An 18447-nucleotide genomic window follows, 5' to 3' on the forward strand; every position below is an offset into this window, starting at 1 on the left:
GTTTTCCCTTGTCTTTAGCCGTGGGCCGTTTTCTCAGAGAAGTCTTACACAGAATGTATATATAAGTTAGGGTGAAAGTGTTCTTTTTATTTTAGCACTTTGTGTAACTTTTACTTCCTATAAAGTCAATCAATGAGAACGAACAACCATCGGAATCCAGATTGTTTTTGGTTGCTGAGTATCAGTAAAGTGCTGATTCACACAAATAATGAACTACAGATGGCAAGGAGCTCTGGTGGTTTGTCTGAGCACTAGAATCTCAGATTAACACTCAACTACAGAGGCATAGAGAAGGCCTTACTCTGAGCTGTACACTAAAACCAGGGTGATCTGGTGACCGCTGGCAACCTCCTGGGAATCCTTGATTTACTAACATTTGATATAAACACATTTTTTACCTTGGTGTGATTTCATTTCTGAAGTGTTCGTTCAGCAAAAGTGAATCCAACCCACCCTTTGCAGATCTTTGTGGAAAAATCTCCAAGAGGCCTGACAATTCCTTCAAGTCCCTTCTGACACTTGCGACGCTAGACTTTAGGAGGCCTTGCTACCGCCCTTGCTGGCCCTGGAAAGGCTTCTGCCATTCTACCCAGAAGCACAGTCTAACCTGCTGGAGGCCACGTGAAGGCAAACCGAGGCACCTAGCTGACAGCCAGCAGTTACTGCCATGTGTGTGAGGCTGCCTGGAACATACACCTCAGGGTCCCCATGATAGCGGCTGTGAGAGCAGGCCCAGGGGAGACCCACCAAGGAACCCCCGCCCCCCGGCTGGGCCGAGCCCAACCTGTAGAATCGTGAACAAAGAAACAGGTGTTGTTTTAAACCACTACATTCTGACAGAGTTTGTTACACAGCAATAAGTAACTGGTGCCTTAAATAAAGATATATATCTTCTATAAAGAAACAATACTCAACATTGATTGATTTAATAAATGAACCCAATACGATTTTTAACCCATAGCTACGTATCAGTGTCTTGTTGGTATGTATGTGCTCGACTTTCCCCTTACCTGGTTTTGGTTAACCCTTTTCGTACTCACTTTTGGAGTGTCTTCTGTCAAATGTGTCCATGTGCCCTGGTCTTGCACTGGCTCACCAGCTGCTTGCTCCATTTCAGCTGCAAATTTGGCCCTGTCTGCAGTCAACTTTTCTCTCCTTAAAGACATATTTAGAGACAGACATGTTATATAAACTGAAACATCTTTTAGTTGTTAAGTGTTTTGTGTGGATGCCCCCCCCGCCCCGCTCCACGCACACATGGAGTTTTCACAAAGAGCTCAACCATAGCTTCAGCTGCTGGATGAAGCACTCAGCGAACATTCCTGTGATGCAGGCTGCCCTCAGAGAAGGGCCTGACTGGGCCCATAACTCACTGTATATTTGGCTACAGGCAGAACAGGAAGCCAGTTAAATAATCTCATTCATCAGTTACAATAAAAAGAATATGTTTAACATCACAGCTTTTCCCACAGCACTTCAATTATTGTCTATTTCTCTCGAGTCGATCAGTAGACTAGTAGACTGTGGCAGCGCAGTGTGAAAATGCACAGACCCGGGAGGCCCAGGTTCCTGTCCTGGAACTGTCAGAAAGTGTATCAATCTGCTCAAGCCATGTCTCTTTGCTGCAGCTCAATAAAACAGACTCAGTGCTCACCCCCATGGTGCCAGGGCATGGGAGGCTGGGAGGAGGAAGAGTAAGAAGAGACAGAGCTCTCCTTGTTGGTGGAATTAAAGCCACCCTGACCACATATAGAACTCAGAGTGTCTGGGGCCATCAGAAACCCTCGGAAGTGGTCAGAGTGTGGTGGGGACCCAGCAGTTCATAACCAGGAGACAGTAGCAAAGCATATCAGGTGATAAAGTCCCAGAACAAGACCAAACCACTGAATTGCAAACAAAGAGAAGCCGTTCAATTCAATTTGGGGTTACAATGCATTTGGTCTTGCATCTGCTTTCTTGGAAGTGGTCAATTTACCTAAGTCACAGATCCCCTAACACCCAGGGATGGCAAAATCCATGACAAAGAAAGTCTAACTGCTTGCAAAAGGCTAGATTCAGAGAATACTCTTCAGTGAGGAGGTGGCAGGTAGGCAATCCAATTACACACACACACACACACACACACACACACTTTCATGTGTCCCTGTAGGAGCTGATTTTGTGGCCTAGAAATGGATGTTAGGATCCTCAATGCCTGATGGAGCCATTTTGGGGAAACATATTTCTGCAACCATAATGGAAGTTATTAGGAAATATATTTCAAAACTTCATTTTTCACAAAACTTTTTAGAAAGCACATTAATGAATAAGCAAAGTTCACCTGTAGTTCTATGCCTATCCCGTCTGTCTTGTACACCATAATCCTCTTTGTGTTGGCAGATGGCCCTGTCATCTGTTCTCCCTAAACAGATGTGGCTGGCGAACTTTTTATTCATTTGGTTCAATGTGCATCAGCCAGGGAACAAGGATCTGGAAACCTGCACCAAGGCCTAGCAAACAGTGTGCCTAGAGGTCCTGTCTATCTTGCTCACCACTATATCTTGGCCCTCACACATCCACTGGACTCATGAATACACGGTGTGTGTATGCACCCATGCTTTCTGCTTTCAACCGCATACACACAGACACCCATGTAAGATGCAGGAGCTTCACTGGGGGCAAATGGGTTTGTTATTTTTCTGGTGGTGTTACACTCACCCATACCCACTGCTGGTTTCTTACTCAATCTCTCCTGATACTCAGGGAAGCATGAGGAAATGAGAGGGCAGACAGCATTTGGAGTGCTGTGGTCACAAGCCCAGGGACACCTGGAGCCCCCAGAAGCTGGCAGAGGCAGGAAGGATCCTCCCCTAGGGCTTGCAGAGGGAGCCTGGATCCATAACATAACTTTCAAATAATGCACATACAATTCTCAGCAAACCAGCCTCTTGTAAAAACAAAAACAAAATCAAATCTAATTTGTCTCAAATTATATACAAATTATTTTAAAGTCTGTAAATACTTTAAGCCAGATAAGAATTTTGGTGATACTTTAGTTGTCTCTAGAGGCTGGGTACCCAGGTCTAGCCTAGGGAATGAATCAGATCCCACTGGCAGCCCCCCTCCCCTGCAACCTAAATCCCCCATGTGATATATGTTCATGTCCAAATGAACACCAAGAAGAGTTGTGATTTAACAGACATCTCTCCAAAAAATATATACTTTACAGATGACCAATGAGCACATGCAAATATGCTCAATCTCACTAATCATCAGGTAAATGCAAATCAAAACTACAGTGAGCAATCATCTCATACCTGTTAGGATGGCTATTATCAAACCCCCCCAGAAAACAGAAAATAACAAGTGTTGACAAGGATGTAAAGAAACTGGAACCCTTGTTCACTGTTGGTGGGAAGGTAAAATGGTGCAGCTGCTGTGGAAAACAGTATGGAGGTTCCTTAAAAAAATTCTAATAGAACCACCAAACCACCATATGATCCAGCAATTCCAATTCTGGGTATATATTCAAAAGAGTTGAAGCCAGAATCTTGAAGAGATATGTGTACTCCTAAGCTCACTGCAGCACTATTCACAATAGCCAACATGCAAACAACCTAAGTGTTCATTGATGGATGAATAGATAAAGAAAATGTGGTATATACATACAACGGAATACTATTAAGCCTTAAAAAAGGAGATTCCACTATATGAGACATGGATGGACTTTGAGAACATTATGCTAAGTGAAATAAGCCAGTCACAGAAGGACAAATACTGCATGATTCCACTTAAATGAGGTATCTAAAGGAGTCAAATTCACAGAATCAAAGAGTGGAATGGTGGTTGCCAGGGACTGGGGGAGGGGGAAAGGGGGAGTTACTGATCAGTGGGCAGAAAGTTTCAGTTAAGCAAGATGAGTAAGCTCTAGAGGTGTGTTGTACCTATTGTACATTCAAACATTTATTAATATGGTGGATCTCATCTTAAGTGTTCTTACCACAATAAAATAAAAATGAAAAGAAGGGACATTCTGACACATGCTACAACATGGATGAACTTAAACTAAGTGAAACAAGAACCTTGGAGACATTATACTAAGTGAAAGAAGCCAGACACAAAAGGACAAATACTATATGATTCTACTTACATGAGGTCCCTAGAGTAGTAAAATTCATAGACACAGAAAGGAGAAGGGTGGGTGCCAGGGGCTGGGAGAAGTGGGAGAATCGGGGAGTGATGCTTAGTATATATAGAGTTTCAGTTCTACAAGATGAAAAGAGTTCTGGAGACGGATGGTGGTGATGGTTGCACGACAATGTGGACGCACTTCATGCCACTGAACTGTACCCTCAAAATGGTTAAAATGGTAAATTTTCAGTTGTCTATTGTACCACACATACACTCACACGAACAGCTCTAAGTGAGAAAATAAGACCCCAAAGAGCCACGTTCTAAGGGCTGGCATTGTTAGGGTTCACACGTCAGAAGCCTCAAGTCTTTTTCCTTAAAATGATACGTCTCTGAATTAAAACCAGTACGTATGCCCTTGTTCCTCTATACACACTGGGACAAGGTCTTAGGCTAAAAAGAATCTAGGAAGAGAACCATCTTCTATTAGGAAAACCCAAGCGCCTGGCTCCACTTCTGGGCAAGGGGGAGGAAGGTCACTGATAGGATTAGATACAGAGAGAAGGGAGTGAGCCCATCACCGCCTTCCTGCTGGGGAGAGTCCCCAGCTAGTGAGTCCTGGGGACAAAAGGATGGGATAGTCTGCTCCATTTTGAACCAGATAGAAACAAGTGTTCCTTCCTTCGCGAATGTGGGAGACCAGGCTCTTTGTGAAGGGGAAATCCAGAGGAGCTCACAGGGGTGTGTTGGGGTAGTTGGGGCACTGGCCTGCTGCTGTCCACAGACTCAGTGCAGGAAGCTAAACTGTGGCCACTGTGAGCTCGATACCCTAGTCTGTGGAAGAACGACACCAACAGCATCCAAGGCTTCCCACCACTTCCCCAAAAGTCTCAATCAGCTCAGTCTTGTCCTTTTATGGATCTGAGGTGTCTCTGTGCTTCTGTCAGTCATTCATCTCTCTGCTGGTCTATTTACTTTTAAGACACAGAAAGGCCCTGATTTTGAATTTGTGGTGGCCACTGATAAAGCCAACAGCCTGCCTGAGAGCTTTAGCTTATGCTGTTCCCTCCACCTGGAATATCCTCCCTGTCCTCTCCACGGTGAGCTGCTCTGCTCAGCTGTCACCTCTGTGGAACCTCCTCCCCCTCCCCAAGCAAGGTTAGCAGCTTCCTCAGAACAGGTTTCTGTTCTCATTCTAACACAGCACACAGCTTTAGGCTTTCTCCCCGTCACATCTGTCCTGGCCCGCCAGGCTGTGAGCCCCTGGAGGGCCAGCAAGGACCCTGGAATGGAGAGTATGGGTTGAACTGTGCTGCTGCGGCTGGTCTAAGAGGCCTCATCTGTAGAGTAGCGATCCTTCCCACAGACTTCAGAGTTGCTGTAGGGCTGAAACAAGCCCCAGGGGTAAAAGGGGAGCTGTAACTTGTCAAAAAGTTGTAAAAAAGCACCCTGGTGTCAGCTCACTCACTCATACATTGCCTCATTCACAAGGCCATTGCCAAACAGAACCTTGCACAGCACAGACATTCAGGGAGTCCAGCATCTGGGGTGGGAGTCAGGCTTAGCAGAACATTGCAGAAGTGCCTTTGACTAACGAGGCGGGGAGGAGATCCCTAAGCCAAGTTCTAAGGCCCTGGAGGCGTGAGTCAAACAGAGGGGGTGGTTGTCTGGCTTGTACTCATAGGGAGGCTGCTGCTGAAGGCCTGAAGTGGGAGAGGAGCGAGCAGCAGAGGTGGGAAAGAGAAAAGAAACGGCATTTACGGGGGAAAATGGATAGAACTTGGAGGCTGGTTAATGGGAAGGGGGCACGAAAAGAGTCAAATATGGCTGCGAGGTTTTGGACCTGGTTTATGCTCAAAGAGGAAGAGGGTAAAGAGCAGAAGGTTGGCGAACACTCTCGTTTAATGAATGTCAATAAACCTCAGGCTTTTTTTCAGCCTGAGAAACTTATGCTCTGTCCCCTGCCCAGAGGGGAAGCAGGTAAGGGCTGAGAGCCAAGAAGTGCCCTTACACTGAGCTAGCTGAAGGCAGACCCTGGACCTCCAGCTCCACTGCCGCAGCTCCATCTCATCTCATACCCTGGCACACGTCCCCTTGCAATTCTCCAGGCAGGTCTCACACTTCCAAAACTCCTGTGACTTTGCTCAGGAGGCGTCTCCGCCTGCAATGCTCCTCACTATCCACCTTGAGTGTTTGGGTGTCAAAAAGAGTATATTTTGATGACCTGCTCCCTCTCACGCTCGTATCTGCTTCACTCCCTTCGAAGTCCGCTCCCAGGCCTCCAGCTCACTTTCCTGGGCTGCTTTAAGCCAGGCAAGAACTAAAGTGATCCTGTCTTGGAACCTACTTGAGAGGCAGGGGGTGCTCTTGAAGGGACACGCTCAAAGAAAGAGCCTCAGCTGCATTTGGCCGCTAACTCCCAGACGTCCGAACCCCTGCGACAAGGCTTGGCACGTCCCTTCCCTTCTCTGGGTCTCAGTTGCCCAGTGAGTACAGTGTCTGCTCCAACACAATAGGTCACGGTCTTCTCTGGCCTCTCTGACCCTAACTCAATCTCAGGCCAGACCAGAGAGTCCCCGACCCGGATCGCCCCACCCAACCCTTCCAGTCCTGTTGCCGACACAAGGGCCAGGTCGCAACCCTTACCCGTCCGTAGGCGGCCCCCTGGCTGTCCCCAGCGCGTCCGCAGCCTGCATCCTCAGCGTTCCAGCGGCCTGCAGCCACCCTTTTCTCCCCGCCCGCGTGAGCCGAGGATCTGCCGAGGTTCTATCACCAAGGGAATTGGCTCGGCTCGGTGCTGGCTCAGCCAACTGGCGCTCGCGGCGTGATCCTGCCCAATGAGGCCAGGCCGGGAGCGCACAGCCCCCCGCCCAGTGCCGGGAGTTCTTCAGGTTAGCCCCACCCACTCCAGCCCTGTGACAATGGGGAACGGCAGCGAGCGGTCCGCCAATGGGGAGCGACGCCGCGCGCGCGGGGCGGTGGGAATGGAGCCGAGTCACTGTGTACGTCGGTTGCCGTAACAACGGGAAGTGGAGTCCATCCGCGATGGTGAGTGCGTGCCGCCGTCTGGAGCCCCGCGTCCAGAGGCTGAGCCCTTCCCAGGCCTTGGCAAGGCCCCGCCACCTCTCCTGCGCGGTTCTCGGCCTTGGCGCACTCCTTCTTCCTCTGAGAGCTTTCCCGGAAGGGTAGGGTAGAGATGCCGGCTGCCCTGCTGGGCCTGTGCTTCGTCGCTCTCTCCCCTTCAGCCACAGCCGCCCCCTACCCGCCCCTCGGGTTCCCCTGGCCTTCTCCAGCCCCTTCCGTGACCGTCCCTGGGCAAAAAAGACTCGGGTTTCCCCCAGGCCCCGACCCCTCTCTGACTCTGGTCTTCTGGCCGCCTCTACTAAAGTTTCCGCACAGAGCTGGGGGGCAGTTTATTATGTTTGATTGTTAATGCATTTAAAATGTTAAATACAGGGACTTAGGGAAACACTTTGAGCTTCTTGGAGAAGGCTCAGAGGTACCAAGGGGATTGAATTTTATTATTCGATATTGACAGAACATGCATCTTACCTTAGTAATATTTGGCCTAAATCTAGAAGTAATCAGAAAATCGGAGAACCTAGAGTGAAGCGGAATAGCGTTCTAAGGACATTTTTATAATTAGGATCCCCGGATTCAGGGAGAGCTGGTTATCTGTACAGTTCTCCCCAGTCAGCTCCTTGGCTAGCTCTCTTTTGGGATGATTTTTCAATAAGAGACGTCCAAAAGAACAAGGGATTTCCTTGCTTCTACAAACAATAGTTTGTTAAGCAAAGTTTTGGAATTCGTTGGTGTAAACTATCTTAAAATACGTGTGGTTGTAACTATTTTATGTAAAATGTGGACTCTTACTTAATATTGTGCTTCTGTGTTTGTAAAACATATAAAGGCCTCTAACTTTAAGAAGGCAAACATGACATCAGCTGCCCAGCGGAAAAGGATGAGTCCTAAACCGGAGCTTACTGAAGAGCAGAAACAGGAAATTCGAGAAGCTTTTGATCTCTTTGATGCTGACTGCACTGGGACAATTGATGTTAAGGAACTTAAGGTAAGCCCTATACATTCCTGCTCTGCTGCCTTGACTTTTCTCTGCCTCTTTGTCTTCTGTGCTGTGTTTTCCTGTCTTTACTTACCTCGAGAATTATTAAATAAAATTGAGTGCACATATCAATTTGCTGAATGTTATAGTGTTTCTTAGTCATTTTAACAGGATTGTGGCAGATGCTGGCTTAACACCCTCAGCACTGTCATTGTTTTGCTCCTGGGTTTAGATGATCCTCTTTTTGTTGTAGGTGGCAATGAGGGCACTGGGCTTTGAACCCAAGAAAGAAGAGATCAAGAAAATGATAAGTGAAATTGATAAGGAAGGGACAGGAAAAATGAACTTTAGCGACTTTTTGACTGTGATGACGCAGAAAATGGTAAGTTAGCTAAGATGATCAGCATATTTTCCACCAATAATGGTGGACAAATTTGAATCTCGATATGGAAATGTCTTCACTGAAGAAAAGTTAATAGAAACTGGAGCATTCAGATAAAGGAGAGTATTTGTGACTGAGAATTAGGATGTTTAGGTTCTACTTGGCTTTCTTCAAGGCCACAAAGTCACAGGAAAAGTCATTTTACCCTCTGAAAGGAAGTAAAAGTATTCCTGCTATCATGTTTTCTGCTATTACCTTTCTCCAACCGGTATGTCAGTGTGATAACCAAAAGCAGTAAAACTTTTAATAACACCAACAATATTACAGTGTCTCGCATTTTGACAAGACAAAGTCCATGTATTTAAAGTTTGAGATGCTTTTCTCTCCTATCTGTCGTTATTCTGGGCAGCCTCAGCCTGAGGCTGTGTTTTTATTGCACTGAGGATTTGGTCTTTCACCACTTCAAGGTTGAATTCACCCATTTTCTAGTCTCTTGGGTGTCACCCTTTTAAAGGGTCCAAATGGTCCAGAGAGACTCTAAGATGACACCTCGCCAGTCTGCCTCAGTCCCCTGAGTGTCCCACCCAGGAAAGATGTTCACATTGGTCCATTTCTCTTTTGTTGACCTCCTGGCTCCTCCTTAATGTGGCTCAGCTATGTTCTACTGGCCTGTGGAAAAGTAACTCCATCAGTGTTTCAGGTGTGCTTCCCAGGGCACAGGCCTGTTCCTACTCTAATAATCCTGTTGCTTTGAAATTATCTAATCACACCTATATTTTTCTTCAGGGACTAGTTTAAGAGTTCAGGAAGTTTAACATTCTGTAACAACCTAGTAAAGCTGTCCCACATTCAAGGTTGATTCCCAGATTGCTCTTATTAGAGGCTCTCTCTATCTTTAGCTACCTTTCAGGAATATTTGGACTTGGAGCTCTTGGAGATTTTACTCTTTTCCTCTGTTAGAGTACTTGGGATCCCAGTAATGCTTTGTGATCTCATAACAAGTGAAATAGCCTTCTCTTTCCTCCCTTCCCCTCCACCCTCACCAAAAGGATCCCTCCTCCACCAGCTTAAGCAGTATATTTCCCCTAAATTTAACTCCACCATCTGCTTGTATATCTTAAAAACAAATCTACTTTCTCTTTGGTTTATACAGAAAGTGTTTTAAATACAATGCTTTATATTTCCTTTTTAGCCTCTGGGTTTGTAATAATTTCATCGTTTGTCCCCTTTTTCTACCCTGGTTGATGTGTGATCTTCTGTGATCTAGCACCTGTGGTCATGAAGGCTGTTACCAAGATGTCTGTGCAGGGCAGGGGGGATGGGCAGTGGTGGGGCTGCAGGAGCCGAGTAAGTATGAGTCACGAATGTCTCCGTATTCATGTGTTTTATGTTCTACTTGTTAAGTCTGAGAAAGATACCAAAGAAGAAATCCTGAAAGCTTTCAAGCTCTTCGATGATGATGAAACTGGGAAGATATCGTTCAAAAATCTAAAACGTGTGGCCAAGGAGTTGGGTGAAAACCTCACCGATGAGGAGCTGCAGGTTTGTGATGCATCAGCCTGGAGCCCTGTGTGACTTTTCTGAGTTACATTTTCTCTGGTTACATATGAAGGAAAACTAGTGTTCTCTCGTCGCTCCGTTGACTACTTAATTTCTCTTTTGATAGTGTGACAAACCTATGGATGCTGCTCCCAGAAAAATACACACGTGAACAATTTTACTTACTATTTTAGGTTTTAGGAATGTCCCTAGTCAACATGATCATTGAGCTCCCTTCTAGGTGATACACATGTGGCAAAGTATGGCTTGGTTTTCAAGTGACTTTTCAGGAACCAAGCCATTATAAAAAGCAGCACATTTGCATCAGGTGGACCACAATTGTCTATTCATGTAGCATTTTAGAGCCTATTACTTAGTCACATTTTCATTTCATTTATGAATTAACCTAACCGGAATCTTTTCTGTACTGCAGGAAATGATTGATGAGGCCGATAGAGATGGAGATGGAGAAGTCAATGAGCAAGAGTTCCTGCGCATCATGAAGAAGACCAGCCTTTATTAAGATCAGTGTCATCCTTTATAGCACAAGCACGTGGAACTCGATTTCATGCCTGCTGTTGTGTGAAGCCTGGATTTTGAGAAAGTAAATCATCTTTCCCCCACTGACCTCTCTGTTTGACTTTAGTAATAACTCTGAATCTATTTTCAACTTTTTAAAGTGTTCTTTGAAATTGAGGTTCTTTGTAAGGTGACCTACTAACTGCTTTAATTCCCCAGGGCAGAACGAGAGCACGTTAGAGTGGAGAAAAGGGTCTTTGAGCTTTTGCACACCTGCTATTCTGCCTTGTATCGCTTAACTCTTGTCCCGCATTCCCACATTTATGCCACCGCAGAACAACTTCTTCACAAGCACATGTTGTACTTGTGTTACCACAAGCAGGGGGCATCTCTTCAATGGTTCCAATTTTAATTGGCACCGGAGTGCAGCTTTCTCTCTCTCTCTCTTTTTTTTTTTATGGCACGCGGGCCTCTCACTACTGTGGCCTCTCCTGTTGCGGAGCACAGGCTCCGGACGCGCAGGCTCAGCGGCCATGGCTCACGGGCCCAGCTGCTCCGCGGCACGTGGGATCCCCCCAGACTGGGGCACGAACCCATGTCCCCTGCATCATTGGCAGGTGGACTCTCAACCACTGCACCACCAGGGAAGCCCGGAAGTCTTTTAATAAGCCAAGGAATAAAAGAACAAGTAGTGGTTTGGAAGGGGGAAAAATCACATTACTTTGGCACATACCAGGTGAAGGATTAGATAGCATGATCAAAGTTTCTTTTTTTCTCTTTTTTTTGTGGGACGCGGGCTTCTCACTGCTATGGCCTCTCCCGTTGTGGAGCACAGGCTCCAGACGCACAGGCTCAGAGGCCCTGGCTCACGGGCCCAGCCGCTCTGCGGCATGTGGGATCTTCCCGGATCGGGGCACGAACCCACGTCCCCTGCATTGGCAGGCGGACTCTCAACCACTGCGCCACCAGGGAAGCCCGCAGCTTTCTCTTTTATAAAACCCAGTGAACTCTCTTACTTGCATTTGGATGTGTGTGTGTGTGTATGTGTGCACGCTATTTGTTTTGTCTTCAAATAAAACCTTTCTTATTTTGAGCTCTTGTTCTCTAAGGATGACTTCTTTAGCCTTGACTATGAGTTCAGCTTCGAAACCATTTCATTGAACGTAGGCTGGTAGATCCCAAACTCCTTGCCAGCCCGTGAACAGAAAACAAAATGATCCTTTACTATGGACGTGAATTGCTTTTTGCCCTGGGAACCCATCAGTTTCTAAAATTAGTTGATTGTTTTGCATAAGCCTAAATGATGCCCTAAAAAATAGTTTTGGCAAAGTGTACAGCTGGAAAAGAGTCTTATTGGTAATTTGTGCTTGGGACAAATTGGGGAAAGCCAGGTGATTATAACAGTAGGTTAAGCTTAGCCAACCTCTGGTCAGTTTATTTGCTGGATGGTGTCTTAGAATCTCTGTGTGGTTCGGGTCCAGTGACCTTGTCCAGCTCCCTCCTGGGCCCATATGGGATGACCTATAAGAGAAATCCTGGCAGATGGCATTAAAGTCTCTGCCCCAGGCTGAGGGTGAGAAGCAAGAAGGGATGAGGAGGAATGGAAAACTGAGTAAGCTAATGAAAACAGAACACCTAGGTCAATTTGAATTTCGGATCAATTTCTTTTTAGTGCAAGTGTATCCCATTTGGACATTTTGTTGTTTATTCATTGTTGATCTGAAGTTGATCAACTAGCAACCCTATGTGGGGTGCATGTTAAAGAGGTGTGACCATGGGCCTCATCTCTGGACACTGGCATCCTGGAGGACTTGGGGGTCCTCCAGGATAACTCTCCTGCAGAGGGACTTCTCCTTGAGAAACACTGAGGTATGTGGGGGGACCCCAGAGTAGCTTCAGACCTGGGTTCTCACAGGGGCTCCACCACTTTCTGGCTGTGTAATTTGGGGCAAGCTGCTTCTCTGGGTACCCCAGTCTCCTTGTCTGCGAATAGGGAGAAGAGTGGTGCTTAACTCAGAATCGCTTGGTGCGGGGGCAATGAAAACTTAACAGAAAGGGCCTGGATTTATAGTGCCGAGAAGGAGGCATTTCAGAAGTATTTGTTCTCACTCATTCCTTTGGTATGGTTGTCACATAAGCTTTTTGTTAAATGTGGGTCAATGAAGCTTTTATGATTACTGTCCCCAAAGTCGAGTTGACAGCATTTCCTGTGAGGATTTGACCTTTGTCATATTGCTGTTCTTTAATAAGAGGCATATGATCTGATAAAAGATGTACAATATTGGAAACGAGTGAGAAAACTGGGCCCTACTTCCCATTTCACTGTTAGCTGTCACCCTGGAAACATTCTTTTTTTTTTTTTTTTTTTTGCAGTACGCGGGCCTCTCACTGCCGTGGCCTCTCCCATTGCAGAGCACAGGCTCCAGACGCGCAGGCTCAGCGGCCATGGCTCATGGGCCCAGCCGCTCCGCGGCATGTGGGATCTTCCCAGACCAGGGCACGAACCCGTGTCCCCTGCATCAGCAGGCGGACTCTCAACCACTGCACCACCAGGGAAGCCCCCACCCTGGAAACATTCTTATCCCCCGCTGCGTAAATTTCTCCTAAATAAAGTCAGAATCTCTTGGAGGGAGGGAGAGTGGCACGTAACATGTTATCCCTAAGGATAAGGACAGACATAATGTGCTTGCCATATCTATGGCTGGCAGCAATTCTAAGATAGGTTTGCACGAATCTGTGGCTGTGGCACTGGAGCAGAGTCACAGGAGGGTCGGGAAGATGGGGATGGAGAGGAGGCTGGGGTCAGTTCATGTGGGGCTGGATCAGATAGACTGATGGGGTGGGAAGGATGGGGAGGGAATGGTAGGCAAGGCTAGCGCAGGTGCAGTTGATGCAGAGAGTGTAGGGTGAGTAGGGTCATGAAAAGGGAGCGGAGTAGAGGTTGGTTCATGTGGGGCTGGACCAAGAGATGTAGGCAGAGTGGTTGGGTAAACTCTGGGCAGTGTGGGGATGGATAGGGAGGGAGAGACAAGGTAGGTCAGTTCCCGAGGATGGATGGTCTACAGAGCTGGAGGGGGATGGTGGGGGATGGGCAGGGAGAGAGTGAGAATGGGTCAGCCCTTGTGGGTGGACCAGAGATGTAGGGGGAGTATGGCAGGGTGGACTGGGAGAGGTAGCAGAGGTCAGGTCAACTGGTGATGGAGCAGAAAGATAATTGGGGACTGGGAAGTAAGGGACTGAGGTCCAAACGTGGGTAGGAAAAAGTGATGCGTGGGGAAAGGAGAGGGAGAGGGAGAGGGAGAAAGGGTTGGTTTCTGTGCAGACGGATCAAGGCTGTAGGGGCTTGGGGGTGATGAGGAGGGGAAGGCAGCAGGTGTTAGGTCATGTTCAGCTGTAACAGAGAACTATAGTGGGATTGGGGTGATGGGGAGGGAAAGGATACATAGTTCAGTTCATGTTGGGCTGGACCAGAGAGTTGTGGGAGAGTGGGGGCGGGATTTTGATGATACAAGATTTTGACTGGTTTGCAGGAGCATAAACCAGAGAGCTCTATGGGAGTTGGGGGAAGGGGGAGGAGGGACCAGGGGTTCCTACATGTGGGGCTTGACCAGAGATATGCAGGTGGAGTTGGGGGGAAGGGAAGCAGAGGTTGGTTCATTTGAGGGTGGAACAGAGAAGCATATGGGTGTGGGAGGATGGTGAGTGAGAGAGGGGATTTCGCGTTGGGCTGGGTATTGGGAAGCAGCGGGAACTGAAGTTAGTTGATGTAAGATGGACCAGAGAGGATCATAGGGAGGTGGCGGGGATGTGGATGGAGAGGGAGCGGAAGCGCCTTCACATGGGGCTGGAGCAGAGAGGTGTGGGGAGATGGAGGGCTGGGGATGGAGAGGGAGCCGCCATCAGTTCCCGTGAGGATGCTGTGGAGAGGTGGGGGTGGTGGTGGGGATGGGGGCTTTAGGGGAGAAAAGGCGAGTGGGATGGGGAGGGAGAAGTCAGTTCTTGTTGGGCTTTGTGGGCCTCCTTAGTAACTCAGGGATGTACTAAGTTTCCTTGAAGTAACTCTCCAGGGGGTTAATCTTTTCTTTGCTCCAAAGTGTTCCAACGAATAGGAACAGCCAGATTCATTGGTAGCCATACTCAAGTTTGATATAAGTAGAATCTAAGGAAGTTGTTTAAAGAAAGGAGGAAGCTCAGTTCCTGTCCTTTTCAACATGGAAGAGCTCCTGCACCCAGAATGTTGACCAGATATCGAAGGGTGAAAATGCACATTGGGTGCCCTAGAGGGCCCTTTTGAAGTCCTTTCACCCTCTATCAGATTTTAAATTCTTGTTTTTGTCACACTTTCAAATAGTAGGAATTTTGGAAGCACATTCAAAGGGAGAATACACTCAAAACAACACTTTACCTACAATTACAGCTCACTCACATTTCTGTAAAAAACAGCCAGTAGTCATTTCACTACATGCTTAATCACCCTTTTGTTTGCCTAGACCTGCTTACTCCCTGATGGCTCACTCCACGAAGCCAAGTTCTGCCACAGGCCAGGAAAAATACCCTTTTATGAGCCCTCCACGGCCTTCGTGATAAGTGTGTTGCAGCAAGTGGCTCCCTCCTCCATTCCATGTCTCATGACCTGCTCAGCTCAACATCCTATATTCTTGAAGTTGCTGGAATATTGTGCATCTTCACTTGTAGCAAAAGTTATCAATCTTGGGCTTCCCTGGTGGCGCAGTGGTTGAGAGTCCGCCTGCCGATGCAGGGGACACGGGTTCGTGCCCCGGTCCGGGAGGATCCCACATGCCGTGGAGCAGCTGGGCCCGTGAGCCATGGCCGCTGAGCCTGTGCGTCCGGAGCCTGTGCTCCGCAACGGGAGAGGCCACAACAGCGAGAGGCCCGCGTACCGCAAAAAAAAAAAATCAATCTTCATTGATTGCAGCTGTGGAGCAATGATGCCATCCTGGTGTGCCATGCTGTGACATATGGGACATATTTAGTGACCCAAATCCTTATCGGCAGTGCCCAAAACTCTCACAGGGGCTCTGAGCCCAATTCTGAAAACATCACCATCAGAACTTGATGTATCTGGAAGCCAAGTCACCTCTTGTGCTTTTCCCTGCTGACCCTCAGTCTTCTAAGCCTTTCCCCTTTTTCTTTGTGATTGCCATGGTTTAGACGCTTGCCATTTTCATTGCCTTTCTCCTCTGCACTGAGCATCTATTATGTCACCAAGATTTCCCTACAGTAGTCACTGTGATCCTCCTCTTCCTTTTTCATTTCTGAAGCCACCACCTCAACCCAAATTTGGAATGCTGTAATGTCCTTCTAGTTGCTTTTTCTGTGCTGTCTTTTCCCAAGATGATCTGCAGTACCATCGTCCTTGTGCCACTATCTTGCTTAGGGAAGGAGCCTGGCCTTTAGACTGACTCATACCTGCTTCAGATCTCAACTCTTCTACGCAGCAGCTTTGGTCCCGGGGGACATGACTTAACTGTGTTTTTTTAATATAAATTTATTTATTTTTGGCTGTGTTGGGTCTTCGTTGCAGTGCGTGGGCTTCTCATTGCGGTGGCTTCTCTTGTTGTGGAGTATGGGCTCTAGGCATGTGGGCTTCCGTAGTTGTGGTTCGCAGGCTTTAGAGTGCTGGCTCAGTACTTGTGGTGCACGGGCTTTGTTGTTCCGCGGCATGTGGGATCTTCCTGGACCAGGGCTCGGACCTGTGTCCCCTGCATTGGCAGGCGGATTCTTAACCACTGAGCCACCAGGGAAGTCCGTGACTTAACTGTCTTGAGCCTCAGTTTCCTCCTTAACTTGGACTGTTCTGTCCTTAATCAGTGCCTATATATGTTATCCTTGGTATAGGGTTAATTTCTATATATGTACTTATGCCCCTGCCATTGTCCCTATTGAAATATAGCCCCCATTTCCGCCCAAATCTGTATTCTTCTCATGTTGTGAAACTCAACCTAAGAGTCCGCTCCTTCCAGAAAAACTTTTGTTTGATGGTAGGAGTATTTGTGGTCTGCCTCCTAGCTGGAATTGAGAATTGAGACAGCAGCTTTGCAGATATGTCCCTTGCCACTAGGTGGAGTGCCAGGACAGAGAGGCTCCAAGGCACCGAGTCACCTGGAGTCCAATGGTTCAAGCTGGATCTTCTCAGGTGCCCTGAGAGGGCTGTGGTCCCAAACAGCCTTGGAGTGTGATGGAGAGGATGCCACAGTGCCGAGAATCCTGGCAGAGCTGTGGACCCCTCAGAAAAGCTACCAGGTGCGGACACTGATGGAAGGATGGCTTGTCTGGTTGGAAGCTTGATTAAGTCTAATTAAAAGAGAATAAAATGACGTGTTTACATTTCTGAGTGTTTGCAGGGAAAACTGTTTACCTGCTACATGGCCTCATTGAGATTCCCCAACTACACCGAACATTTATCAAGGGAAGGGCACAGATGTGCTTTTGATTTCTTCGTAGCCATGCTTTGTACCCAGTAAAATGCTCTGTTCACAGTCAGGCCTCTTCATTTGCCAGCTTTGTTGATCCTGTAGCAAGGGTTTATTAACTCATTAAAAACTCCAGCATTCTGTGGCTTTTTTTCTGACCACTGTGCCTTCTTATGGCTTGAATTGTGTTCACTTAAAAGATACATTGCAGTCCCAGCCCCCAGGACCTCAGAATGTGACTATATTTGGAGATGGGGTCTTTACCGAGTTATAATGAGTTCATTAAGGTGGGCCCCGATCCAATCTGACTGGGGTTCTCAGAAAAAAGGGAAATTTGGATGCAGGCATGCATAGAGGGAAGACAGTGAGGAGACAGAGAGAGACAGTCATCTATAAGGCAAGGAGAGAAGCCTGGAGTAGATCATTTCCTCACAGCCTCGGAAGGAACCAATTCTGCCAACACCTTGATTTTGCACTTCTAGCTTCCAGAACTGGGAGACAATACATGTCTGTTGTTTAAGCCCCCAAATCTGTGGGACTTTGTCTGGGCAGCCCCTGCAAACTCATACATGTCTCTCTTTTACGGAAAACCTTCCTTTATTCCACCAAGTGTCCTGACCAGAAGTGCACATAGTGATGTCAAGGAAACAAAACTTGGACGTGGGGGTATGCAGCCTCGCCCCCACCCCCCGAAACATTTTTTCTCAATTTAGAGTGTAACCTTGTACATGGATGTGAGGCCATCTCCTTGTGAGATGTTGTATGTGGGTGAATATTTGTGCAATCCCTCATACAAATAGGTCCAATGATGGCAAACTGAGTCTGAAAAGCATTGGAAAGATCAGTAACCAGAGGCAGTGTGACAGAATTTCTGATGTTGTTGTTGGTGGATGAACCTGGCTCTCTGAAGAACAGACACCAACCTCTTGAGGGGCACCGTGGAGTAGTGGCGAAATATCTCTGGAGCTAGACAAGTGAAATCCCATTATGTGACCTCTGGCAAGTTACCTAAAGCCTCAGTACTTCATTGGTTTCATCTGTCAAAGGTTCTTTAAAAAATTTATTGGAGTGTAGTTGATTTACAATGTTGTGTTAGTTTCAGGTGTAGAGGAAAGTGAATCAGTTATACATATACATATATCCACTCACTTTAGATTCCTTTCCCATATAGGTTATTACAGAATACTGAGTAGAGTTCCCTGTGCTATAGAGTAGGTCCTTGTTGGTTATCTATTTTATATATAGTAGTGTGTATATGTCAATCTCAAACTCCTAATTTATCCCTCCCCCCACATTTCCCCTTTGGTAACCATAAGTTTATTTTCAAAATCTGTGAGTCTGTTTCTGTTTTGTAAATAAGTTCATTTACATCATTTTTAAAAATTAGATTCCACATATGAGTG

The 18447-nt window shown here is 47.0% G+C and overlaps 2 protein-coding genes across 2 annotated transcripts in view; one reads left to right on the forward strand and one right to left on the reverse strand.

Annotated features, from left to right (window-relative positions):
- The window catches only part of NSDHL (NAD(P) dependent steroid dehydrogenase-like), a 28862-nt gene extending 21934 nt beyond the window's left edge, over positions 1-6928 (reverse strand). The window contains exons 1-2 of the mRNA XM_060086870.1: positions 6757-6928; positions 1041-1155 (exon numbers count right to left, since the gene is read on the reverse strand). Coding sequence (XP_059942853.1) covers positions 1041-1155; positions 6757-6806 — 165 coding nt within the window. The 5' untranslated portion in view covers positions 6807-6928. The remainder of the gene's footprint in view (positions 1-1040; positions 1156-6756) is intronic.
- Positions 6929-7047: 119 nt separating this feature from the next.
- Positions 7048-11703, forward strand: CETN2 (centrin 2). The gene is made up of 5 exons (XM_060086951.1): positions 7048-7158; positions 8021-8179; positions 8424-8552; positions 9957-10094; positions 10525-11703. Exons 1-5 carry the CDS (start codon positions 7060-7062, stop codon positions 10612-10614), a joined length of 615 nt encoding a protein of 204 aa, XP_059942934.1. The 5' UTR covers positions 7048-7059; the 3' UTR covers positions 10615-11703.
- Positions 11704-18447: the final 6744 nt, after the last annotated feature.

The sequence above is a fragment of the Mesoplodon densirostris genome, chromosome X (genome assembly GCF_025265405.1).
Source record: "Mesoplodon densirostris isolate mMesDen1 chromosome X, mMesDen1 primary haplotype, whole genome shotgun sequence".
NCBI lineage: Eukaryota > Metazoa > Chordata > Mammalia > Artiodactyla > Ziphiidae > Mesoplodon > Mesoplodon densirostris.